At 37.4% G+C, this 27,068-nt stretch overlaps 1 protein-coding gene across 17 annotated transcripts in view; it reads left to right on the top strand.

Moving 5' to 3' along the window:
- UBR5 (ubiquitin protein ligase E3 component n-recognin 5) overlaps window positions 1-27,068 on the top strand; it is a 90,998-nt gene that overhangs the window by 57,652 nt on the left and 6,278 nt on the right. For 6 of the 17 annotated variants that reach the window (XM_074577561.1, XM_074577563.1, XM_074577562.1 and 3 more), the window contains 33 exons: window positions 3,264-3,390; window positions 4,821-4,972; window positions 5,370-5,465; window positions 5,911-6,034; window positions 6,384-6,481; window positions 7,356-7,504; window positions 7,942-8,033; window positions 8,973-9,119; window positions 9,215-9,333; window positions 9,415-9,541; window positions 9,642-9,771; window positions 9,998-10,158; window positions 10,740-10,979; window positions 11,214-11,337; window positions 12,082-12,193; window positions 13,348-13,479; window positions 14,380-14,637; window positions 14,991-15,259; window positions 16,824-17,035; window positions 17,421-17,651; window positions 19,481-19,554; window positions 20,139-20,311; window positions 20,391-20,525; window positions 21,090-21,310; window positions 21,957-22,077; window positions 22,173-22,280; window positions 22,548-22,791; window positions 23,407-23,518; window positions 24,357-24,501; window positions 24,801-24,931; window positions 25,168-25,228; window positions 25,535-25,710; window positions 26,066-26,150. In XM_074577561.1, coding sequence (XP_074433662.1) covers window positions 3,264-3,390; window positions 4,821-4,972; window positions 5,370-5,465; window positions 5,911-6,034; window positions 6,384-6,481; window positions 7,356-7,504; window positions 7,942-8,033; window positions 8,973-9,119; window positions 9,215-9,333; window positions 9,415-9,541; window positions 9,642-9,771; window positions 9,998-10,158; window positions 10,740-10,979; window positions 11,214-11,337; window positions 12,082-12,193; window positions 13,348-13,479; window positions 14,380-14,637; window positions 14,991-15,259; window positions 16,824-17,035; window positions 17,421-17,651; window positions 19,481-19,554; window positions 20,139-20,311; window positions 20,391-20,525; window positions 21,090-21,310; window positions 21,957-22,077; window positions 22,173-22,280; window positions 22,548-22,791; window positions 23,407-23,518; window positions 24,357-24,501; window positions 24,801-24,931; window positions 25,168-25,228; window positions 25,535-25,710; window positions 26,066-26,150 — 4,886 coding nt within the window. The remainder of the gene's footprint in view (window positions 1-3,263; window positions 3,391-4,820; window positions 4,973-5,369; window positions 5,466-5,910; window positions 6,035-6,383; window positions 6,482-7,355; window positions 7,505-7,941; window positions 8,034-8,972; window positions 9,120-9,214; window positions 9,334-9,414; window positions 9,542-9,641; window positions 9,772-9,997; window positions 10,159-10,739; window positions 10,980-11,213; window positions 11,338-12,081; window positions 12,194-13,347; window positions 13,480-14,379; window positions 14,638-14,990; window positions 15,260-16,823; window positions 17,036-17,420; window positions 17,652-19,480; window positions 19,555-20,138; window positions 20,312-20,390; window positions 20,526-21,089; window positions 21,311-21,956; window positions 22,078-22,172; window positions 22,281-22,547; window positions 22,792-23,406; window positions 23,519-24,356; window positions 24,502-24,800; window positions 24,932-25,167; window positions 25,229-25,534; window positions 25,711-26,065; window positions 26,151-27,068) is intronic. The other 11 variants (XM_074577559.1, XM_074577558.1, XM_074577554.1 and 8 more) reach the window with 8 other exon arrangements.

The raw sequence follows: 27,068 nt of genomic DNA, 5'->3' as shown, positions 1-27,068 counted from the left end.
TGTGGGATTTTTGTATGGTGCTGTCATTGAATTTTAGTCATTTATAGACCTTAATTGTTCTTCGTATCCCTATTTCTAAAATGGGGGTAATGCTGCAGCTTTCTCATCTCTTGAAGGTATTATAGCTTGAAATTTTTCTGTGTTCAAAGCTATTAACTAATTTTGAGGGTTTTGTTTGAGAAGCTTAGGGTCTGATCTCATTTTTTTGAGTAGGTGTTATTTCAAAACACTTTATTCTACAGCTGGATTAATAGTAGTTTTAGTTGTTCTGTGAATGTTAATTATTTCTGTGAGTCAAGCACTTTTTAGGTGCCCAGAAATAAGTAAAATGTATCATGATCATCTGTAAAAACTTGTTTCACAAAGTTCTGTGTGCTGTTAGATGTGACAGAAATAGGTTCCAGTTCTCCAAAGTGATGTTCAGTGGCATTAAACACAAAACAGTGCTTCCCTCTCTCCTTGCCAAGCTGTTGCTGCCTTACTGCATGCCTTCGGATGTCGCAGCAAACAAGGCATTAACAGCTTGCTCATTGTACAACCCTTCATCTTTAGTGTGTCGTCCATCCTGTGCACTGATTGAGGCAGGGGTCTTGTTGCGGGGGGTAGGGTGGGGACAAAAAAACCCCAAACTAAAAAAACAACCTCAACCAACCAAACAAACAAAAGCCAACTGTGTAACTGAAGATTGTTTTACTGTAAGCACACAAGGAAGCTGAAATAAGGATGCATGGGCAAACTTAATCTGACTTTTCCTAATTTGAGTGCTTGTCTTTGCAACCTTGATGTTTTTTCAGTAACTTCATTTGGATGTAATTTAACTTCTGAAAAAAAAAAAAAAACAAACCCAACGTGAAACTGATAGACACTTAACACCCCTCTGCCTCTCTCTTTCCCCTCACAAAAATTGTTTTAAAAGGGGATTCATATCTTCAGATTCAAATCACTTTCACCTTCCACTGTAGCTGCTAGCGATGGATATTAGGACAAGCTTATTTTCTGTGTGTCATCTGGAGGGCAGTGGTGACTAATGGTATTGTCTGTAAATTATACAGCCATCTGTTAAACTGTAAAAGAAGTTTGATTTAGGAGTAAAGGCTTCAATTCCAGATAGGACGTTCCTTAACAATTACAGAACATACCGCTCCTTCCCAGATAGTGTCAGCCTGAGATCCTTCACTCTTCTTCATATAGATTCCTCCGTAACTGCCAGAAAGGGAATATGGAGGGCAGGGATAAGCTTTTTTTGTTCTCAGATCCTGTGTGTAGTTTAACCATAGCTCCTGCAGCGTTGGATAAATGAATTGCAGGAAAAGTGGCCCCAGACCTGCAAAGCTGGGGGAAGGCTGCTCTGTTTCTCTGTGATTTGATTATCTCCTCAGTCTCACCAATGGAAAGGATCTTGGAAAAGACAGGTCCAAAAGAAATGTCCAAAGCATGTGAAATCATTGAAGAATTATGATACTAAATTTCAGATAACTGTACTGAACGCCTACAAACTGAGTTGTTTTTAGAAAATTGGGACAGACTTCATTAGGCAACAGAACAGCAAATTATGCTTAAAGCCAGGACACTTAAAATTGATGGGTCTCCAAAAATGAGTACTAACTTCAAAAGTGGAACAGTGGAAATTCAGTTACAGTTTAATGTGGGACCAAAGATAGGTGAAATCTCTCTGTTGCAGAGAAAGGTTGTATTGCTTTGTATTGCTTGAGGGATCACTCTTTAAGAGCTGCGACCCCCTGTGTGAGGGGCCCCGGAGTACTATGTGATGAGTCAGGAGTTAACTAGTGGATTTTAGAAAGGAGTACAGCACAAATACGATGGCATTTGCAATTACAGGTCAACTAGTATAGAACTAGGGGAATAAGAGTAATGCTTTCCTAAGTCCTTGATAGTCATCTGCTGTGGCAGTAGGTGATTTCTGTCTAAGAAACCTGCACATGCTTGAGAAGAAGGAAAACCTAAGATCTTTGCTGCTTCAGGTAGTGATGAGTAGAAAGGTCTAAAGAATAAACATACTATAAAAGCTGACAAACGCCATTGCATTACCTTATTCTATGAACTCACAGTTAAAGGTATTAATAGTGCATTCTGGTTTGTGTTTTGGTTTTTTTTTTTATTAAAAAAAGGGGGGGATTATGCACGTCTTAGTACTGTCAGTGGAGAAAATATGCATGCAGAGGATGGTGACTGTCTGTTGGAAAGGCCTTTAAATGGAAAGTGATCACTAGCCATAGCAAGAATGATCAGAGCCACTTTAAGGAAATTTTTTCTTTTTTTTCAGAAATACACCTTTTCTTTCTAGTTAGTACCAAAAATTGTCTTTCACTCTGCTGAAAGGAAAATTGCCCCTCTCCTGGCCTGTATCGTGCTAAAAGTGGCTTCTCTTAACAGTTCTTTGTGGATCTGTGGCTGTAGTGAGTCATAATTTGCTATGTAGTGGCTGTGTGATCTTTAATTGTCAGTAGCTCCTTAAGGGGCAATGACTTACTCTGTGCAAACCCTGTACAGCTGACTTCGCTGCTTTATGTGTGTATTTATCTTGCAGATAAATAAATCTACTTTAGGTCTTTGATTCAGGTCACTGCTTCAAGTTGTACTGTAACTGTACAGCTAGGCAATTTTTTATATTCTGTATAGCACTTGGCACAATTCGGTCCTCGTTATGACTAAGGCCTTTAGATGTTATGGTGCTTAGGGTTTTAGATGTTAGAAGAAATGCTCTATATTTCTGATGTAAGCTGATTGTGCTGCATTATTATACTCATAACAAAGTTTTCCTAAGCATGCTCATAAGTAGAGTGTGTATCTTACAAGCCCACAACTTTGCATTGTTATTCATAGCTGCTCGTTGTGAAGTGTGGGGTTTGTCTTTTTTTGTGGTGTCCTGGGTTTTTTTTCATCCTTACTTGTCCTTACTTTTGAAGCCTTGACTCCGCAAGTGTCTGGAATCAGCTGTGTGATAGGTCCGTGTCTCTTGATGATACTGAAAACTGAAAGGTTGTTCTGCAATTTGGGTGGCTTAAATTTCCTTCCTTGATGGCCTTTTAGAAACCAAACCCAGTCAGAATCATGGTTAAGCTTGTCCAAAATAAAAATTTATATATGAGCCTACTCTGTCCCTGTAAATCTTAAAAGAGAGAGAGTGAAAAAAGGCATTACAGGGAACATTTTATGACCAGTGACATTTCATACTTTATACTCCTTCCTTATAATTTTCCCAAGTGAAATTTTGGCATTAACACATTTTCCTACTTTTTCAGAAGCAGAGCGCTCTGAAAGGAATACATTTGCTGAAAGGCTCTCGGCTGTGGAAGCTATTGCAAATGCAATCTCCGTTGTGTCAAGTAATGGTCCAGGAAATCGGGCAGGATCATCAAGCAGCAGAAGGTAAACTAACGCTTCCTTTTTTGCATGCTAATTTCTGTATTAATTGCCAGTCTCTTATTTCCTTCAGTCTAGTTTAAGAATGGGCTCTATTGCTAGCCTAAAGTCAGATTTCATTTCTTCAAGCATGAAACTAGAGCTCTAGTGGGTTTTTTTGAAGCCTTTTCTAGTGTGAGAACTAATGGTGGGATATTTCTAAACTAAATCTGTTTTCTGGGGTTGGGGCATTGTCTCCTCAGTTATAAAGCAGAAATGCTCCCCCTTGTGGGGAAAGGGAATTTGAGGATAAGCTCTAGTGTTCTTTACCAAGGAAAATTAAGTATCACAAAAGTACTGTAATAGCTCTCAGGCTTGTTCTTTTAAGAGAATTTCTGAAGGGAGGTGGTCACGCAGATAAATAATACTGAGATCAACATAACACAAGTGGGGAGTCCTTTGTGTCGAGGTGGCTCCAAAGGATAGTTTTCTGACCCTGACAGAATCCTAGTTTCTGATGACATACGTGTTCTTCCTCTTCCCATGATGGTAACTGAGTGGTGCTCACACCAAGGGAATTTGATGGTATCTGTACTGAGTTGTAGTCAGCTCAGAGCCCTATGCATGAGGGCATCGTACAATTTATTTTTTTTACTTAGCTCTGTAGTCAAAGCAATTGACATGAAATGATGTCTTCATCTTTCCCAAGCTACAGACCTCATCACCGCGGTCTTTTTGGTATGGTAGACAAAGGTAAAGGTTGAAGCTTCCCTCCCACATTCTGCAGGAGACATTACTCTTAAGAGGAAGTGCATTAAAAAAAAAGACAACAAAAAAACACTTTTATGTTTGTACCTCTTTGTATCACACTGGGTTCTTTGGCTCCTACCTTATTCTTACCACCTGTCCCTCTAGTAAGATGATACAGAATTTCTTGAAATTGTTTACTGACTATCCTCAGTAAAGTAATACTTTCACGTTACATAACTTAAAACAAGTAACTGCTTTCAAAAAAATTATTTTTCAAGACCCATTTTTATTCTTTCATTAACCTCTTCTTGCAGTTAGATTTTAAAAAACATCAGCAACAAGTCCTTGCACAAACTGAACACCCCTGTAATGAGTTTGGGGTAAAAGGAATGTCAAATAGTGGTAATAATGCCCATCAGATGCTGCTGCCTGCAAGAGGCAGTGATGTGGTGACTAGGGATGTGTTCTGGACTCAAATCTGCCTTGAGATGTTGCTGGCTGACTTTTCTGCCAAGGCCATTATATTCTGTTGCAACAAAAACGGAATTCAGGAATGAAAAATATATCTTTGCTCATTGTTCGTTATGCTGAAGAAAAAATGAAGATAAGAAGAGTTTGGTTTCCTTTTTCAGTGTGAAATTCTGCTTTGAAATGTTCTAATTATAAACGAAAATGAGACGATAATTTTACCTTGGTTTTATATTCAGTTTGAGATTAAGGGAAATGATGAGAAGATCCTTGAGAGCTGCTGGATTGGGCAGACATGAAGCTGGTGCTTCATCAAGTGATCACCAGGACCCAGTTTCTCCACCAATAGCTCCTCCCAGCTGGGTTCCAGATCCTCCTGCAATGGATCCGGGTAAGTCTGCTTATCTATGGCATTAGACTGTAGAATGAGAGATTTAATAAAGGGACCGAGGGCTTTTAAGGTGAATCACTTAGATTTCAGTGTGAGACAAAAATATCTAATGTCATTGAGGTAGCAAGACGTCATGGAGGTGGCTTTAAAAGTTTACTGAAGACTTAACAGATGTTTTTAAATCCAGTACATGTCTTTCTAACGCTGGTGTCAAGCTTCTGTGAAGTGTGTTCTCTAATGTTGAGTTACATTACTAATCTAGGAATGTGGCCGTTTGTAGGAAAGCGTGCCAATTAAATACAGAAAACCTGCAGCGTGTTAGACACTGCAGAAAGAGCATGTTGTTAGGGATGTTTTTATGTATTGATATACATCCTGCTGTTCTGTTTACTGAAAGATGGTGACATTGATTTTATCCTGGCCCCCGCTGTGGGATCTCTTACCACAGCAGCGACTGGCACCGGCCAAGGACCTAGCACCTCCACGATACCAGGTGAGGACACACTGCTTATCTCATTATGCTTTAGAAGGAAAATAATCTCAAAAGCTGTCTTTGCTTGCACAGACTTTCTGCGTAGGAAACTGCCTCTTATCAGATGAAGACTGGATTGAAGGAGAATTTCACAAGTGTGCAGAAAGTAAATGAAGCACCATGCTGTGTTTTATGTAAAAATTATTTTTACTTGGGGAATGACAAATATGTAAAAATATGGTAATTGGTATGAAATTGGGATTACTGTCTGTATTTCAGAATGTAATTTGGAATTGAAATTTACAGTACTTCAGTGAAGTGTCGCTGAAACTGGCAAACCAGTGAATAGTCAGGCTACTGATTAATCACCCCAGTGAAACATTGAATTATTTGCTTTTAATAGGTAGTCATTTTTTGAGGAAAAACTGTTTCTCTGCAATCTCTTTTTTTTTTTTTCTCATTACAGGTCCTTCTACCGAACCATCTGTAGTGGAATCAAAGGATCGGAAGGCAAATGCTCATTTCATACTGAAATTACTATGTGATAGTGTTGTTTTACAACCTTATCTTCGAGAATTGCTGTCAGCCAAGTAAGGATTTTCATATGAATTCTCACTAGCCTTTGTAGTAATATATCACCTGAAATTTATTACATAGAACTCTTTTTAAAAAGGATATTTAAAGGCACATTAGTTTAAGTGGAGAATGTTAGAATATTGGCTCTATTTGTGTCCTGCCATTCCTTAAAATTAGGTCTATTTCACAGAATTAAAACAGATTAAACAGTGCTTATTCACTCAGTGGTTTTTTTTCTGTTCGCACAAGATCTGCAATGCTAAGTTTTCATACATTTGTTTTCTACCTCTTCTGTTTTAACAAAAAATTTCAGTGTGTTTTTTCAACTTGTCTGTTGTTTTGTGGTTTTTTTTTTTTCCCTAGGGATGCAAGAGGCATGACACCATTTATGTCGGCAGTTAGCGGCCGGGCATATCCTGCTGCAATTACAATTCTAGAAACTGCACAGAAAATTGCTAAAGGTACACCAGTTTCAGTAATTATTAGCGTGTGGTTTCCTTCTAAAATTTGGCATGTGTGCATATTCGTTATTACCAGCGATTTTTTTGGTGAAATTGCATGTGCTTGAGCAACTGGCAATGGTGGTAAACACTTCTTTCCAAAACACTGTATATTGCTGCATGTTTTGGAAGTCTTGCTATTTTCCTCTTTTGTAGTGTGTATATTACAATAGATTTACATGAATGTTACTGGTTTTGTGTTCTTTATAGTCTTTTCAGCATTTCATTGCTTTACAAACACCAGTGGATTAAGGTACTGGTTTTCAGTAGCACAAAGGTATCACCTGGAACTTCTTTCTTTGAATTGGGGAAAAAAACCCAGTATGATAAAGCAGTATGCCAAGCTAGATCCTATTCCTGAAAAGGCTTCTGTACAAACACGTTTTGTGACTCTCTTTTGATGTTGGTATTTAATTGTTTAAGAGAAATGTGTGAAGTTGAACTTCAGGAGAAACTCAAGCAGCTTAGAACTGTGGTGTGACGAGGGCTGTAGGGCTGTGTGTATTCCTCATAAGAATATTGCCCATAAATTATTTTTTAATCCTTCAAAATTGTGATGCACTGAATTGATTAGGATATCAGTGAATTTAAAAGCGGGGAAGAGTTGGTGGTTGTATTTTTCAGTCAGAAATTTGCAGGAGCTTCTGTAAGAAATACCTTTAATGTGACAAGCAGAAAGCTTTCTCAAAAAACTGTGACAAGAGACTTGATTCAAATTTCCAAATCACTATGGGATTTTGTAATAGCAAACATCTGTCAAGTATGGATACTTTTGGTGGGGTTTTGTTATTTTTGGGGGTTTGTTTTTAACACTGGTATTCTATTGTTCTTTTAGCTGAAGCAACTTCCAGTGAAAAAGAAGATGATGTGTTTATGGGAATGGTCTGTCCTTCCGGTACAAATCCAGATGACTCTCCTTTGTATGTTTTGTGTTGTAATGATACATGCAGCTTTACGTGGACTGGTGCAGAACATATTAACCAAGTAAGGCTCTTCTTTTCTTCTTTTAAAGTAAATAGGGATGTGTTTCAACCATGGATTCTGTTAGTCTACTAATCTAATTTTTAAATTATTAAAGTTGCATTGTTTTAATTACTGTAACTTTTAAGTCTGGGACAGTTATTGCCTCCGCTAATTGCTTGGTACTCTCCAAGCTGGCTATGTTGGTCAGATATGGCTGGTTATGCGTGTGGCTTTTCCCCTCTGGATAGCTTTGGCAAAAAATTTGATGGAAACGGCTCTTTGAAAACACTGAATATTTTAACTAACGATAAAGTTTCACTTTCTAGAATTGACTTACTTCTAAGTGAAGGCATTTGTTGGAACAAATGCAATTTTATTGCAAACTGAACTGCTGTGAGATTGCAAGCACTGTAGGGAGAAAACTATGCATAATACTTCTGGTAAATTTTTTTTTTTAGGATATATTTGAATGCCGAACGTGTGGCCTATTGGAATCTCTTTGTTGTTGCACAGAATGTGCAAGGGTCTGTCACAAAGGACATGACTGCAAGTAAGTATTGTTTTCTGTTTCTTATAATTAAATCAATACTTTGTTATTTCACTTGTTTACTGATGATTAATAGGTTTTTTTCCTTAGTTGAAGTGTTCAGATATTAGAGAACAGAAGATTAATAAAATATTTAAAATAGCTTCTTTTCCTTCTGTTCTGTAAGATTTATTTTATGGGTCGGAATTGAAAGAGTAACCTTGAAGCAGTCTTGTACTGTTTTCACTTCATAGAATTCGGAGTAAATGAGTAATTCTAACACCCTCAAAGTGCTTAATACTCTAAGAATAATATATCTAAATAATACTGTGTTTTCATTTTGGGTGCCTCCAGTGAATCCTGATGACAGATCATTCTTGTAAAGGTTCAGAAAGAAGTGTAACATTAACCTCTCAGATCAACTCTAGTAAAGGGAAAAGTGAACAAGCAGTCAAATGAACCTTCAAGATATCCCTGATGAACCTGGCCGAAGCTTTGAAACTGCAGATGTTTTGTGCCACTATTACAGGCTGTAAATGTTACAGTATTAATATCCTAGCTACAATAAGCTAACAGATAAAATTACAAAGGTATTCTCAGCATTGTAACAATTACTGAGATTTTACCACCTCATGAGGATTTTCAACTTAACTTTCTTGGCTGGAGGCTATTGTGGGGAAGAATAAACAGTCTTGGATGAGTTTTACTAAGGCACCATGAAAAGCTTTGTAGTGAAACTACCCTCTTAAAATGAGTGTAGGAAACAAGAATAGCAAATGTCAAGTGTTGCCACATATAAACTCTGCATTTCTCTTTTAAGCGAGGTTTTGGCGTCTTGCTACTATAATAAACAAAAAACTCTAGCAGGAATCTTAATGTGTACGCTAACACCCTCAGCTTGCATAGAAAATATTTGATATATTACTGAACAATGTTGCAGCTCACCTTTTCTACTTCTTGTAGGCTCAAACGAACATCTCCAACAGCCTACTGTGATTGCTGGGAAAAGTGCAAGTGTAAAACACTAATTGCTGGACAAAAATCTGCTCGCCTTGATCTCCTCTACCGCCTGCTTACCACCACAAATCTTGTCACTATGCCAAATAGCAGGCAAGTTCATATTTGCAATGACGAGGGCAGAATAATTTTTGTTACTTTTGAATATGTGGTATATAATACCTCCATTAACCAATTTTTCATTACAGGGGAGAACATCTGCTGCTGTTCTTAGTACAGACAGTTGCTAGGCAAACTGTGGAACACTGCCAGTACAGACCACCTAGAATTAGGGAAGATCGTAATCGTAAAACTGCAAATCCTGAAGGTAAGAGCTGTTTCATTGAAATAAATTGCAAATTCCATATTTCAGTACCCCTTTCTTATATTGCTTTTTTTGTCTCTTTAGATTCTGATATGCCCGATCATGATTTAGAACCTCCTCGTTTTGCCCAGCTTGCTTTGGAACGTGTTTTGCAGGACTGGAATGCACTGAAGTCCATGATCATGTTTGGCTCCCAGGAAAATAAAGACCCGTGTGTATTTACACGTAGTTGTCCATGTAAAGTTTGATCTGATACTCGAGACCTGCTGACTTATATAAAATTTATTTCCTTTCTTTTTGTTTTTTCCAAGTCTTAGTGCAAGCAGTAGGATAGGTCATCTTCTGCCTGAAGAACAAGTTTACCTTAATCAGCAAAGTGGAACTATTCGCCTGGACTGTTTTACACACTGCCTTATTGTCAAGTGTACAGCAGACATTTTGGTAAGCACTCTTAGCCTTGTTTTACATTACGTTTTTCTGAATAATGTGATATTATAGTGTATCTCAAGTGATATGCTTGGAGGCTAATTTGAAAATAACTCAAGTTAGTTGTGTTTTTGTGAATTTATACTGTTACGACTGCGGTGTCCCTTTGAATCTTGATCTCTCCTGTTTCGTGCTTCTGAATTACATGTCATTATTGGGTTGTAATGACCTGTTTTTACAGCTCTTAGATACTTTACTGGGTACTCTGGTAAAGGAATTACAAAACAAGTATACGCCAGGACGCAGAGAAGAAGCTATTGCTGTTACAATGAGATTCCTGCGTTCTGTAGCAAGAGTGTTTGTCATTCTGAGTGTGGAAATGGCTTCCTCCAAAAAGAAGAAGTAAGTGGGGGGGTGTGTGTGGGGCTGTGTTGGTTGTGGTGGGTTTGGTTTGTTGGTTTGGTTTTTTTTTTTAAATTTAAATATTTATTCTCTTATTAAATGAGTTGATACAAGTCAACAATAGGCAGAAACATGGGAATTAATTTGTGGTCTGTAGGCAGCATTGTGTGGAAAGGTGCAAAGCTCAAGATTGCACAATAGGTGCTGGTATGTCATGTAGCTTTTTAATACAAAGCTTGTTAAACTTACGTGTTCATACTGAACCTTTCTGTTTAAAATGTTTGGATTTTTGGAAGTAGGGTTTTTTAACATGTTAATATAAATTATCTGTGGTTGTTTGACAGTAGATATCCAGCCTTAGTCTTGAATTATTGAACAATAAATGTTTTAACTGATTTGAATAGCTGTGCATATTATTATTATACACACATGAATGTATGTATCTGTTAAAGATAATTGTCATGAGTGTTTTGGGGAAAAAAAAATATTGATATCACCATGCAGTGTTTTTTGTTGTTTGGGTTTTTTTTAAAAAAGAGACATATTTGACCTTTTTTTTTCCCCTGTATTTTTTCCCCTAGCAATTTTATTCCACAGCCAATTGGAAAATGTAAACGTGTATTCCAGGCATTATTGCCCTATGCTGTTGAAGAGTTGTGCAATGTAGCAGAATCTCTAATTATTCCAGTCAGGATGGGAATTGCACGTCCTACAGCACCCTTTACTCTTGCTAGCACTAGTATAGATGCCATGCAGGGAAGTGAAGAACTGTTTTCTGTGGAGCCTCTGCCACCCAGACCATCATCTGATCAGTCTAGCAGGTAAAAGTTGCTAAAGCTCACTGTTCATTCTTATCAAACACTTGGTAAAAGGTGGGTTTGGTTTGGGTTTTTGTTAGCTTTTCAATAACAGAAATGTGGTGAGGCTTCTTATTCTGGCCAAGCATTTTGAAAGTACTTTCCTACTGACAGATTTCTACAGTAATGTAGGTTCATAATGACATCCAGAGGTCTAAATCTACTTTTGGGGGTTTGTTTGTTTATTTGTTTTTAAAGTTCTAGTCAATCTCAGTCATCCTACATCATAAGGAATCCTCAGCAGAGACGAATCAGTCAGTCACAACCAGTTCGTGGCAGGGATGAAGAACAAGATGATATCGTTTCAGCAGATGTGGAAGAGGTCAGTAGTCTTTTTTTTTTTGTGTGTTTTTTTGTTTGTTTGGTTGTTTTTTTCTTCTTGGTATGGCACCTAATTCATTAGCACATACTTTGACATTTGAACATCTGAATCAGTGCATCAAGACCTCTGATTTGCAAAAGATACTGAAGTCCTGCGGTGCATTAAGCATTTTGTTCTGACAGAGCTTTGTAATCATTGTTTTGTATTCAGCAGTATTTAGTCATTTCAGAGTATATTAAGTGCCTCGCATTTGACACAATTACATATATACTAAGAAATACATCTGTCATTTCTTTTATATATAAACTTACACTATATTATAACTCCCAGTTAAAAAAGCTTTTGAGTCTTTCAGCACATGGTTGCTATTACGTAGTTTCTATTAGAGAACTAGAGAGTCTTTTACCAGGATGGTAGCTCTTCAATATTTAGAAACTAATTCTGGGTTTTATAGTCAGTTTTACCCTTCCAGCATTAAAATCTAATGTCCAAGGCTATGTTTTGTTTGTGGTCTGGGCCTGATTATTTTTTTTTTCCACAATGCTGTGGGCTGTACAACCATGTACAACTACTGTGGCTGTAAGTTCATTTTCTGTTCACGCAGTTCAGTTGTGAGGTCATCTTTCTTAGATGTGTCTTTTTTTGTTAGTTTTTAAATAAAATTTTGCACTGAGTTTTTGAAAATTCGTAGATTGTCTCTGATATGGAACACACTCTAGCATAAAATTACAATGCTTTTTCCAGGTTGAGGTGGTTGAGGGGGTTGCTGGTGAAGAAGACCATCATGATGAACAGGAAGAACACGGTGAAGAAAACGCTGAAGCAGAAGGACAGCATGATGAGCATGATGAAGATGGTACGTATAATGTACATAAGGCACTTTACTGCTTGGATGAGCAAACTGTGTATCAAAACCAAAAGGCATCTTTGGAGTCACCAGTGAAAATGATTTGGGAGACTTGCACGTGTAGAGAGAATCCCAGAGTTTCAGACTACGCATCTTACAAAAGGAGATGAGTAAAATTGTAAATAATTCGTAGTAGGCAAGTACGTGAGCATTTTTATTTTCGTCTTTCTGCATGAGGAGAAAATACTAAGATACCAAAGGATAAAAAAACCCAACCTAATGTTGGTTAACAATATCTGTTTTACCTTTTGTATTTGCTAACGTAAAATATTATTGACATAAACTACTTGAAGGACTGAAAAATAACCTAGCTCTTGTATGGCTAATGATAGAATAGCGGTGCGGTTGTGGTAGATGTTTTCTCAAAAAGGATCTGAATCATGGCGAGGTAGTTTTCAAACCAATCACAAACCATTAAAGTACATTTTAATATTTTTTTAGACAAAATCAATCCATTACGTATGAAAATTCTTGCCATTAATAATTTAATACTTGTCTCCTATTAGTTAGCTTAGGATTAGATGGCACAAAGCTATGATTTAAAAAAAAAAAAATAGTTGTCTTCTCTTTCTGACCGTGCCTTGTATTTCCAGTCACCCTATTTGTAGTACAGGAAATCAGTTTATTCACTTGCTTAGTATTCAGAACATTGAATTCGCAAAACTTAAACTTGAATAGAACATGTTTTTTTTAATTAGATTTTTTTTATTATTTTTAAGTTTTCAGGTATTCCTTAGACATTCGTTTGAAACAGCATATGGTTAATTGTCCTAATACATATGCATGAAAAATTCTGGAGTCTTTTGGCTTGAGTGACTAATTCTGAATCCTTAAAGTCTTAATTTTCAGTGTGTGTGTATTGAATGTATATGTACAGTACAGAATGAGAGGGCCAAGGGTTGCTAATTGCTGGATAATAAGAAAATATGCTTTAAGTACAGCTGCATGTTTGCGCTGATTTTATGACCTCTCCCTGCATATCCATTAACTTCTGCTATAGTAATAGGCTCTGGGTTTTGTTTAATGTCTTATATGAGTCACTACAGTCATTCTATTTTTTTTCTCTTTCTAAACAAGAGATGTTTTGTATATTGTTTTTATAGGCAGTGATATGGAGTTGGATTTGCTAGCTGCTGCTGAAACAGAAAGTGACAGTGAGAGTAACCACAGTAATCAGGACAATGCTAGTGGGCGCAGAAGTGTTGTCACTGCAGCTACTGCTGGGTCAGAAGCAGGTATGACACAGCTAATGTTTAATCTAGCTGTTTGAATTTAGATATTAGGATTAAGTTGTACAGGAAAAAGAAATGTGTTAGTGATTGAACATGTCTAACAAGGGCAGAACTGGCTTCACCTAAAATATATTATTCTTTTTGCCTTTGGATCTGGACTGCATCCAGCACTCCAGAGGTGTGCTGGAGATAATACTTCACAACTAGATCAGACAGAGTGAGAATTACCTGGTTATGACGTTTTAACAAATCCTTTTCCCTTGCAGTCTTATTTTCCTTTTCTTTATTTTTTTTCTCTTCAGCCAGCTTCTTCCCTCCCACCTCTGCCTTCCCCATGTTTCCTGTTTTTCCTTTGCTCTTTCTTTGCCTGTAATTGTAAGGTACTATGCAGAGTTTTTGGACAAGGAGATGCGCTAAGATGTGGCCTGTCTTTTTTGCTCTTATGGACCTTCTGCGTGTGTTAGCTAGAGATTACCTTGTACGCTTGTGAAGTGAAATTAAATGTTTTAGTGTAGAAGTTAAAAATGGTTTAAAACAAAACATAAAACCTGACCAATCATTTTAAGGGTTTTTGAAAGCAACTGCTTTACCGTCCAGTTTAGAAGCATAATTTCTGGAATTCTTCGCCTGGGGGCAGAATCAGTGAAGAATTTCTTAGTCAAATTACTTCTTAATTTATGTTATGAAATGTTAGTAATCTTACTGCTTTTTCATGAAACCTCTGGAAAATTAGCAGTATGTTATTACGATAATTTATTAAAGATTTTCAGTAGTGGTACTTGAACCTTTTTAGTACACGTAGTTTCTTCTCATGGAAAAAGTTCACAACACTGGCATGACACATGTATATGTGCAAAGATGTGCAGTTGTCGGTTACTGTTTATTGCTTATTTTCCTCAACAGGAGCTAGCAGTGTTCCAGCATTTTTTTCTGAAGATGATTCTCAATCAAATGATTCTAGTGACTCTGATAGCAGCAGCAGTCAGAGTGATGACATAGAGCAGGAGACCTTCATGCTTGATGAGCCTCTGGAGCGAACCACAAATAGCTCACATGCAAATGGTGCTGCCCAAGCTCCCCGTTCCATGCAGTGGGCTGTGCGTAACACCCAAAACCAGAGGACTACCAGCACTGCTCCTTCTAGTACCTCAGCCCCAGCAGGCAAGTCTGAGTAAAACGCATGCATGAATGTTGGTTAACTCTGGCTTTGTTTCTTCCTCTGTTTTTGTTCTCTTAAGGAAGAAATCTTATCTGTTTGTCTTAGAAGAACAGTGCTAACCTATCATGACTGTTCCAGTTCTGGTTTTGAATTTTAAAAAAGGAAGGATCTGTTGCAGTTCTTAAGAAGATATGAGTATTCTTACTGTAGCTAGTAGTTTTTTGCTGGTTACAGTTGTGATATCAGTAATATTTGCAAGTTTATTTCTAGAAATGTTCATGATATCAGTCAATACAGAAAATATGTAGCAAAGGTTAAATAAATTCATTAATGTCATACCTTCTTTTATGTTTAGCAAGTTCAGCAGGCTTGATTTACATTGATCCATCAAACTTACGCCGGAGCGGTACCATCAGTACGAGTGCTGCGGCAGCAGCTGCAGCACTTGAAGCCAGCAATGCAAGCAGCTATTTAACATCTGCAAGCAGTTTAGCAAGAGCATACAGTATTGTGATACGGCAGATATCTGATCTGATGGGTCTGATTCCCAAGTACAATCACTTAGTATACTCCCAGATCCCAGCTGCGGTGAAGCTGACTTATCAAGATGCAGTTAACTTGCAGGTAAGAACATCCAAATCGCTGTAGAGAAACATAATTTCAATACAGGTGGGTTGTGTTTTGTTTGTTTTTTTTTTTTTTTTTTTTTTAAATCATAGAATTGTTGGAGTTGGCAGTGACCTCTGAAGACTGTCTAGTCCAAATTCCCTGCACGGTCAACTCGAGGAAGCTGCTCAGGACTGTGTCCAGTTAGGTTTTGAATATGTCCAAGGATGGAGAGTTTGACAACTCTCATAGTAAAAAAGTTTTTTTCTTGAGTTTAAATGGACTTTCCAAGTATTTAAATTTGTGCCTATTGCCTCTTGTCCATTGACTGGGTATCACTGAGAAGAGTCTGTCTCTATATATTTATACCTTTTTATGAGGTATTTATACACACTGATAAGATCCTCCTGAGTTTGTTTCTTGAGTCTAAACTGTCCCAGCTTTCTCGGCCTCTTTGCATATAAGACATAGTGTAGATTGAAGTAGCTGTAGTTACTAATTCCATTAAACTGTTCATATTTCATATACATATATTCTTTCAAAAAAGGAATTTCCATTTTGTGTGTTTTGGTTTTTTGTTTTTTGTTTTTTGTTTTTTTTTTTTTCCAACTGTGTCTGACTGGTATCTAATTAACAGTTAAGTCAGGATTGACTGCTTTGGAGATACTAGTGATCTCTAGTAGAGATCTTTTGCCCTATTCTTTTTGACGTGAACTGTTGAGTCTGTAAGAGGAATAGTGTATAGAGTGAAATTATCTGTACTGAATTTAGTTCAAAAATAAACTATCAGAATAAAACCGCTGCTTTGGGGAGCCCAAGAAATCAAGTGATGCTACAAGAGATTTGTATTGGCACGTGAAAGCCTGACAGTGGAAGTTTCATTTTTATGCAGAAATGGGGTTGAGACAGCATATTGTTAGTTTAGTAGATACAAGATTTGAAGTGAGAGATGTTTTTGAAAACAGAAATGTAGAGGAGTGAAGAAAGCAGACTGATGTGGAATAAAAAAAACCCGCATCAGGTCAATGAAGTTAGCAAATGGCAAGAAAATCGGGCTCCAGAGCCAGTATTGGGAACAGGTGAAGAAGAGCCTGGACCAAGAGGAGAGGTTTGTATGTAGACATAGTTCTCCATGCAGGTCTTAACTCTGTCGTCTTCGCTAAGTAAGTTGCAAGGGGTGAAGAATGGTGAAAGATGTGGCTGGTGAATGCCATAGCAGGATGAGGGCTGTTAAAGCTACTAGAAAGTCAGGAATTGGACCAAAATCCCCAAGATGTGTGCACGCCTTGGAGATGCTGGGTTGTCATAAGATGAGGAGTAGAAGAGATGCCCAAAGGGGAGAGAGGGGTGGTGAGAATGATTTACAGACACCAAGGTATTAAGTGATGAGAGATGCACACCACTACAGTCTCAATAGAGCTTTCAGAAACTGTTCACTGGTCATTCTTGAATGTGATTTTACAGCCTCTTTGTAGGGAGTTAGGTGTAACTGTAAAAGCCCCGGTGGAAACTTACATTGAGATTGCAGTCTCATCGTGTAGTTCTATAGTTTGCAAAACTCATTAAATCTCATTTTCTCTAGAATTATGTAGAAGAAAAGCTTATTCCTACTTGGAATTGGATGGTTAGTATCATGGACTCTACTGAAGCTCAGCTGCGTTATGGTTCTGCATTAGCATCTGCTGGTGATCCTGGGCATCCAAATCATCCGCTCCATGCTTCTCAGAACTCTGCCAGAAGGGAAAGGATGACAGCCCGTGAGGAAGCCAGCTTAAGAACACTTGAGGGAAGAAGGTATGAAAATAGGTTGATTTCTGCATGCGATATGAATTACCAGTTTTACAGTCAAATCTCGTTCACTGACATTTTAGGAATCAAGTTTTGTAATGCAGCAGTGTAGTTACTGTTTTGTTTTAAGTTGGCTTCCTGTGCCGTTGCTACTGTTTGGTTTATTCTGACGTACTAGATTCATCATGAGTATTAATTGTTTATAATATACTGCATCTGAGCTCCTTACAGTAAAGCACAAAACTATGATTTACTCTTGTCACACCGCTTTGTGGTTTGGGTTTTTTTTTGAGTTTTTACATCTGTATTTCAAATACAGAGACTAATACGTAAAGGATGCATTCTACTGTGACACCTAATCTCTCTGTATTCAATCCTTTTCTTTCACTAGGCGCGCTACTTTACTCAGTGCCCGTCAGGGAATGATGTCAGCACGTGGAGATTTCCTGAACTACGCACTGTCTTTGATGCGTTCTCACAATGACGAGCACTCGGATGTTCTTCCTGTTCTAGATGTCTGTTCACTAAAGCACGTAGCATACGTTTTTCAAGCCCTTATTTATTGGATTAAAGCAATGAATCAACAGACAACATTGGATACTCCTCAGCTGGAACGGAAAAGGTATCAAGGCTTTTGCAAAAAAAGCGAAAGTGGCGTATGCCCTTTTGTTTCAGTCATTGGGGTTGTTACTCAGCAACTCATATATCTATAGACATGTATCTGTGTGTGTGTAATAACATGTGTATTATAAAAAGAAAATATATAATGGTATATAATGTATGTATGTTTAATAAGCCTTTTACAGTATCCTGTTAGAATCATTTTATGCTGATTGCTCTAAAAGGTTTTCTTGCCACTGAAACTTGAGTTTGATTTTTAACTCCATGGCAGCGCCTCTAAAAGGTGTACTCAGGACAGTTTCTCAGCTGCAAAATGCAATCTGCTCCTCACATTTAACATGATAATAACTTATTTAAAATTCTGTCAAACATGATAAGAATGACATGGGAGAAAATGTCAAAGTCTGCTGTGATGGGCTTAGTAGTTCTGTTTTCCATTTGGTTGTGGATATTTGAGACTTACCTTGATGATTTAAAGCACAGTAGGGAAGTAAACAGCTGAAAACATCCTTAACTTGAAAATCCCTGCTACTTCAACTATAGCATTTTAAAAGGTGTATTTATTAGTTTTTAAAACATCGTAAAATTTTTTTTTTAGAAATGTTCTTTGATTCAAAATGGCAATTAATGATCATAGAAATGTCCACATGTTGGTAGTCTACACCATTGGTTCCCATTTCTTACTAAGTTTTGGGGTAACGTACCTGAACAAGTTCCAGTCAACAGTTAAATAAACAAAAATTTTTGCCCCTTACTGCCCCTAATTTTCAATATCGCAGGTTGAACTTACTTTTCTCTACAAATTCAGTAACTGTAAAATGTGAGGTATCAATATTTTTAGATACATATTGGAGAGATGCTTTAGTTCCAGTCTTATGTTCAATATATCTTGGTAACATAAGGCTTGTTGTGACCTCAAAATGTATGCTGGAGGATGTTGCTGTCAACATTAGTTTTCTCACAAGTAGGGATGATTTAATACAGTAATTGATTTTTTTTGTGCTGGCTGACTTGAGTAGTTAGAGCTGTGGCTTTAAGCCTTTTCCAGGCAATAACATACTTCTAGAATCTGCTTTGTCTCCAAAAATTCACATATTGAAATCTGTCAAATAACTGTTCATCAAAGAATTGCAAAATTTCCATGAAATGCTTGTAAAACTATGAAGCCCTAGACCTTTGCAATTAAAGGTGCGTGGTTCAAATTCAGTTAGTTGCTTCTGGTAGATGACATTTTAATAGCCTGTATGAAATGAAATTTATTGGTCTTCGTTTAGTTTCAGATCATATTTCACAATACACAAACTGCCAGAAATGACTACTAATCAGAGTTCTTGATCCTTTTTATGATACAATGAAATCCATTTCTTTAATAAGCAGCTTGCAGACTTACGTTCTGAAATATGATCAGTGACATTATTTTTATAGGACTAAGCATATTCTACACCAGTAAATTTTAGAATAGTACTCACTTACATATTTCTTCCACTAATGCAGGGTTCCTGGGGTTTTTATATTGACATAATCTTTAAAAACAAGCATACCTATCACTGTCTGAAGCCGTAACTTTTTAGATCAAACTTGGTGGGTGTCCAAATGGCTATAAGGGTAACTGCGTGAGTAATGTAGAGAGTGAGTATGGAATAAGAGGTACTCAACAGTACTTTGATTTTGGAGTGAGTTATGTGTAGCTCTCAAAGTACACTTACTGATTATACTCTTGGTTTTATTGATTGCTACAGATGTAAACGTTTTGCCTAATGTTTTCTTCAAGAGGATTGACTCTTCTTTTTTTTCCTTTTTTTTTTTTTTTTTTTTTTTTTCCCCACCAAGAACTCGGGAGCTTTTGGAACTGGGTCTTGACAATGAAGATTCAGAACATGAAAATGATGATGACACCAATCAAAGTTAGTATACAGAAACACTTCTGCAGTATGCCAAAATATGACACTTTCTTAATGTTTTTCCCCTTTAGCTAGCTGAGAGTTTGAATAAATTTTGCTACTTGTATATGTTACATTACAGTTGGGTTTTAGTAAGATTTTCTTACTGTTTTTGCTTTACCAATTTTTTTCTGTCATTGCCTGTTCTCATTTCGGGGCCCTCTTTTTGTCTCCTTTCTCTAAACTGCAGAATTTGTGCCCTTACTTATCATTCTGCACATTAACAGAATTTAAAATTTGAATCAGAGTTAAACTGATTTTTTTGATCTAATGAAACTGCTGCTGAAAATGGTAGAATGTATACTCTGTACTAAGTACATATAGTGTAGGAGCGCATGTTCAGTAAAGTTAGTTGCAATAAAAAGAATAAAAGTGATGACTAAGCAACTTAATAAAAATACAGGATTTGTGGAAGCATCCTGTAGAAGTATTAAATTTGCAGAGATGCTCCTCCAGTCAGATGGCTAAGAAGGAAGCGTATTAATTTTTGGTATTTTAAATCCTTTTCTAACTGTGAAAATTGAATGGAAATCTTCTGTGATATTTAGGTGCTACACTCAATGACAAAGACGATGACTCCCTCCCAGCAGAGACTGGCCAAAACCATCCATTTTTCAGACGATCAGACTCCATGACGTTCCTCGGCTGCATTCCACCTAATCCTTTTGAGGTTCCTCTGGCAGAGGCCATTCCACTGGCAGACCAGCCCCATCTATTACAGGTGACATCAGAGATGGTGTTCTGGAAGAAAACTGCAGTTTGCTTTTTTCATTTCTAACTGAAGTATATTATTTACCCAGAATGCTTTTGTTAATTTTCAGCCAAATGCTCGCAAAGAAGATCTGTTTGGCCGACCAAGTCAGGGTCTGTATTCATCTTCTGCCAACAGCGGGAAATGCTTAATGGAAGTTACAGTGGATAGAAACTGCCTTGAGGTAAATTTAAAGGTTTTATTATTTTAAAGAGTAGGGTAATTTAAGCTAGTACCTTCATTTCTTAAAAAGGCACTTTAATGTTTTTCAGAGATAATTTAAAGTAGCTTTCAGTATGGTAATTTAAAAGCCCAGTAAGTGTGAAAACTTGGACTTTTTAGGAAAAGTATAGTTAATATTTTTCTAAATGTAGGAACTTTTATGGTTACTGATTTGTAGCAGATTTCAGGCAATATTTTTAAAGGCTGCAGTACAATCCTAAGTTAATCTTGAAATGCCAATTATATAATTATTTGTGATAAAGAGAATTAAAATTTCCCTATAGCTCAGTAGATTTAACTTGCCTACAGACTGAGCATTAAATGGCAAGCGTATGAAATGCAAACATAAAGTAGGAAAATGGTTTTTCTTATTTGTTGAAATGATTGAGGTTATTGTGTTTTAACAGGTCAATTACGATGCTCACTTTTTTGTATGGTTTAAAAATTTGATAAATATGTGTATCTCCTGAAAAATCCTTCTAGACTACCTTGAAAGTGCAATTAAATTTTACTTCTCCTTGTTTAGGTTCTTCCAACTAAAATGTCTTATGCAGCCAACTTGAAAAATGTTATGAGCATGCAAAATCGGCAAAAGAAGGAAGGGGAGGAACAAAATGTGCCTACAGAAGAGTCTGAGAGTTCAAAGCCAGGGCCTTCAGCTCATGATCTTGCAGCACAACTGAAAAGCAGCTTGTTGGCAGAGATAGGATTGACAGAAAGTGAAGGGCCACCTCTCACATCTTTCAGGTAGTTTGGGTTAAAAATTACTCCATGAAATATTACTGAACTGATAAAAGGATATTTGGGACTCTGAAAAGTTTTTTAAATTAAAGTGGGCAGCTTACTTTAGTTTGAATTTGTAGTTTGTGTTTGATAGCTTTTAAAATGAGCAGTTGAACAGTCTTCAAAGAGGTCTGTGCAAACTGTAGTAGAAGTCGGTTACTACCCGACTTCCTGCTGCAGACCTGCCGTGATGTCCTGGGTAGCTAAGTTTAAAAATTGTAATTGACAGCTTGCCATCTGTGTCTGGTGATACTGACCACGCTTTATGCAGTTAGGGATTGAACTGCCCTCGCTTGGAATTACACCTTTTAAAAAAAATAAATTAAGCTCTTGATTGAAGGGAGACCAGTAACACTGATTTCCATATAGCAGTGAAGTTACGTGCTTTGAGAGTAATTTTTCTTGTGAAGTGAGACTTATGTTTCGGCTCGAAACTAAGTAGCTTCATGTGTTTTTGTCCACAGACTTACTGTACTGTGGTGTTGTTTATCAGAAATAAAGAATTAATTTGAAAGCAGAGGGTAAGAAAAAGCAGAAGTACGCAAAATGTGTCTGAAATTTAACTTGTTTTTGCTTGTCTGTCATTTTTTTTTCCCCCTCCTTCTGTCAGGCCACAGTGTAGCTTTATGGGCATGGTTATATCTCATGACATGTTGCTGGGACGTTGGCGCCTCTCTTTAGAGTTGTTCGGTAGAGTGTTCATGGAAGATGTTGGAGCAGAGCCTGGATCGGTATGTATTTCCCAGTGTAAGGAAAATTCCTCTTACAACTAAATTGTGAACCTTCCTCGTTATTCTAATTTTGGTGTTTGTTTTTTGTTTTTAAGATCTTGACTGAATTAGGTGGCTTTGAAGTGAAGGAATCAAAATTCCGCAGGGAGATGGAAAAACTTAGAAACCAGCAATCCAGGGATTTAACCTTGGAGGTAAAAAATGTTAGTTTATCTTCTGAATTTGTTTTCATTAAAAGTTGAATTATCACGTGTTGCAGGAACTTGATAGGAGAAGTTGTATTTCAGAGTCTGTAAGCAGGTATCTTAAACGTTACTTTTTGAGCCGTGTTGCAATTGCTCTGTGGTTTTTCACAGTCTAATTGGTATTTTCTGAGTCTGTGCAGAAGTGTCCAGAAACTTCTTGTGAAGCTGAAATTCTCTCAGTATGATGGTTGGTAAAGAAAAGAAAACTTTTTTGTTTTTCACTAGGTTGATCGAGACAGAGATCTTCTAATACAGCAGACCATGAGGCAGCTCAACAATCATTTTGGTCGCAGGTGTGCTACCACTCCAATGGCTGTACACAGAGTAAAAGTTACTTTTAAGGATGAGCCGGGAGAAGGCAGCGGTGTAGCACGAAGCTTTTATACTGCTATTGCACAGGCTTTTCTGTCAAACGAGAAACTGCCAAATCTAGATTGTATTCAGAATGCCAACAAGGGTACCCATACAAGTAAGTGATGCAGAGCAGTTAATCTACTGATAACATTCATAAAAAAATCTTGGATGCTTTTTTGCATTGAAATACTTGGCATTATCTCAGAGATTTCTCTTGTTAGCTCAGCACAGGAACTGTTGCATTGTTACTGGTTGCATCACGTAGCACTGAAATGTGCGTGCTACTCCTCTGAGGCAAGGAAATGGCTTTTTTCTGCTTTCAGAAACAGGAAGCTCTTGTTTTTCTCGAAACAAGAGCCTGCTTTAGATGCTTTCACCTTTTTTGAGCATCTTTGTCTGTGGTAGGCAACAATTGTCAAGATTTTAGCCAGTAAGAGCTGACACATTTGAATAGGACTGCTTCATCTGGCTTGTCACAAATACATATTAATGTTTTTGAAAGTAATATATAAACTCCTGAAGTATTTTGACATTCATAAGTTGGTACAAATGTTTCAGGTTCTGTTCTTAAGTTTGGCTGAACACCAGTCACTACTTTAAGTGAAGGGGTTCTGTCTCATTGATGTCTTTTAAATTATCTTCCAAAACTGTGTCCTGCTTCCACTGAAACTTAGGTAGGAGAGAGAAATACAAAGATGTTTAAGCTTAATGAGATTTTTTTCCCTTTCAGGTCTGATGCAGAGATTGCGAAATAGGGGAGAGAGAGATCGAGAAAGGGAGAGAGAGAGAGAAATGCGGAGAAGTAGTGGCTTACGAGCTGGTTCTCGGAGAGATAGGGATAGGTAAGTGATATATTTTTAATTTGACGGAGACACTTTGTCAAATAGAATAATTGCCGTGATCATCTTCATGAAAGGGGGCCTACAAGAAAGCAGGTGAGGGACTTTTTAGGATGTCAGGTAATGGCAGGACTAGAGGGAACGGATTAAAACTAGAAATGGGACGATTCAGACTGGCCGTTAGGAAGAAGTTCTTCACCATGAGGGTGGGGAGACACTGGAACAGGTTGCCCAGAGAGGTGGTGGAAGCCCCATCCCTGGAAGTTTTTAAGGCCAGGCTGGACGGGGCTCTGAGCAACCTGATCTAGTGGGAGGTGTCCCTGCCCATGGCAGGGGGGGTGGAACTAGATGATCTTTAAGGTCCCTTCCAACCCTAACAATTCTATGATTCTATGAAAGATACTTCTACTTCCTCAAATTAAAGCTTTTTTACTGTCAGGAGCAATTTACAGGGTAGCTTCTTGAAGTTCAATATATACTTTAATTCTTTATAGAATAATTATGCTTACTTTAGCATTGATAGATGATGTCTCAAGCATCGATCTCTCCTACTAAAACAATAATAACTTGTGTACTAGAATAAAATTGTGAGGTGGTTTAGAAACAACATTGCTGTTGGTGGCATGTCTGACTGCTGTATCCAAACTACTAGTAGCGTTAAAATCTCTGGTTCATTTTGATTCTCTGTTTTTGAATCATTCTCTCCAAGCACCTATGAGCAACACTACTGTTCCCGCATAAAACCTAGTGCTATTTTGAATCTGTGTGCAAATTGTATTGTTCCAGAGAATTTTTGCATATTTCCTCTGAAATGAGTACAAAGTGCTCTAATTTTTTTAAGGGACTTTAGAAGACAACTTTCCATTGACACACGGCCTTTTAGACCGGCATCAGAAGGAAATCCTAGCGATGACCCTGACCCTCTTCCAGCACACAGGCAAGCCCTTGGAGAAAGGCTCTACCCTCGAGTGCAAGCAATGCAACCAGTAAGACTTATCTGTCAAATACACTTAATGATACATTGTCTTGTCATCTCTTAGTTTAAAAATTAATTTCCCTGTCGAGTATTGTTTGACATAACTGAAAATATTTGAACATGTAGGGCTGGTGTTATATTCTTCGGCGTTTTCGTAAGATTTTGCTTCTGTAATTTGTCATTTAGTTTAGGAGGTATCTTGTAACGTATTCTATATTTAAAATACTAAAACTTTCATAAAACAATATTTGAAAACGAGAGAACTGGAGGTGAATAGTAAGACACATTATCATTCCTTATTATCCCCAGGCATTTGCAAGTAAAATCACAGGAATGTTGTTGGAGTTGTCCCCTGCTCAGCTGCTTCTGTTACTAGCTAGTGAAGATTCCCTTAGAGCAAGAGTTGATGAAGCAATGGAACTCATTATTGCACATGGCAGGTAAAGTATCAAGGATTTAGATAAGAAATGAGAACTGATTTTGTGGCCAAAGCACTTGTACTGTGATGTACTGTACATCTAATCCTGATACACGCAACTTATTCCTTGCTTTGTTTTAGATATCTTTCTTTGGACATGTGACTTGTTGAATTTTGTTTAATCTGTCTGGTTTCAGAATATGACAATTCCTTACTGTGAAATTAAATCCGCCTTTTTTATTTTTTTTCCTTGTCAAGGGAGAATGGTGCTGACAGTATATTGGATCTTGGATTACTAGACTCTTCAGATAAAGTGCAGGTAACGAACTGTTGCATAAATTAATTTTACTTAAGATCCAGTTGTATCAGTTAGTTTTAAAAACTTAGGCAACTGGAGCCTTCCTTTATCATGCAAGACAAAGTTCTGTTTAATTAATCTTCTATCATTATCTTTTTTTTTCTTTCGAAAAGATTAAGCAGTAATTACTCAAAAGTATAAAATGTCACCATTAGAAATATCGTGGAAATTCTTCACCAATGAAACTTGAATCTCTGGGTCTAGTAGTTAATGTGTGTCAGTAACAACAAGTAAGTTTGTTAATTGCTATTCTGATTTTCAAAACAGGAAAATAGAAAGCGGCATGGTTCCAGCCGCAGTGTAGTAGATATGGAATTAGATGATACAGATGATGGGGATGATAATGCACCACTTTTCTACCAACCTGGAAAACGAGGGTTTTATACACCAAGACCTGGTAAAAACACAGAAGCAAGGCTGAATTGTTTCAGAAACATTGGCAGGTATGCTACTATTAACTTTCTAGTCTGAAAAAATGTAAAAGACAAATATACAAAATACCAGGGAGAATACCAGTGATCCAAGCTGCAAAAACTTTATTACTTTTATGGTCTCTACTATTTCTCACTTGGAGCTAAATAGTAGGGAGTTTGCACACGTTAACTTGAGGTTTCTTTTCCTGTTAATTTTTTATTTTACAATCTGGAAGTTTTATACTGCAGGAAAATACTTCGTTTTAAATTATATATGTCCATATTTTTCTTTTGGGGATTGATAGGGCTGGAAATTTGAGTTTGCTGAAAGATCTGTGATGTAATTTATGTTGTACCGAAACAAACTCCAAACATTTATTTTCAGAATCCTAGGATTGTGCTTGTTGCAGAATGAACTATGTCCCATCACGTTAAATAGACATGTAATCAAAGTTCTTCTTGGCAGAAAGGTAAGTTGAACACAGAAATTTTAATTTCCTTTATATAAAATCTTACCTTTAAAAGCGGCTTTTTTCCTCCAATGTTCATGTATTGACTAGCAGTGTTGATATTGCAACTGTAAGGAAGCCTTTAAAATTAATTTGTGGAGTATTATTTTTTTTTTCATTTTCTAGATTTTGAACTGAGTAGATGTACTAGAAGTCAGGTATTTGACTAAGATGGAATTATTTTTAATAGGTTAGCTTTTGACTCTCTTCAGAAACAGCTTACTGTCTCCCCTTTTTCTCTTCCTGAGACTGAAGATTCAAAGAGATAGAATCACAGAATTGTTCAGGTTGGAAAAGACCTTTAAGATCATCAAGTCCAACCCTAAACCTGACACTGCCAAGTCCACCACTAAACCATGTCCCTAAGTGACACATCTACATGTTTTTAAATACCTCCAGGGATGGTGACTCAGCCACTTCCCTGGGCAGCCTGTTCCAGTGCTTGACAACCTTTTCTGTGAAGAAATTTTCCCAATATCCAATCTAAACCTCCCCTGGTGCAACTTGAGGCCGTTTCCTCTTGTCCTATTGCTTATTACTTCAGAGAAGAGACCGACCCCCACCTGGCTACAACCTCCTTTCAGGTAGTTGTAGAGAGCGATAAGGTCTCCCATGAGCCTCCTTTTCTCCGGACTGAACAGCCCCAGCTCCCTCAGCTGCTCCTCATAAGACTTGTTCTCCAGGTTCCTCACCAGCTTCATTGTCCTTCTCTGGACCTGCTCCAGAATCTCAATGTCTGTCTTGTAGTGAGGGGCCCAAAACTGAACACAGTATTCAAGGCCTCACCAGTGCTGAGTACAGGGGGACGACCACTTCCCTACTCCTGCTGGCCACACTATTCCTGATGCAAGCCAGGATGCTGTTGGCCTTCTTGGCCAC

Source organism: Larus michahellis, chromosome 2 (assembly GCF_964199755.1).
Source record: "Larus michahellis chromosome 2, bLarMic1.1, whole genome shotgun sequence".
Lineage (NCBI taxonomy): Eukaryota > Metazoa > Chordata > Aves > Charadriiformes > Laridae > Larus > Larus michahellis.
The sequence above is the reverse complement of the archived record's forward strand: the minus strand, read 5'-3'. Positions and strand labels throughout refer to the sequence as shown.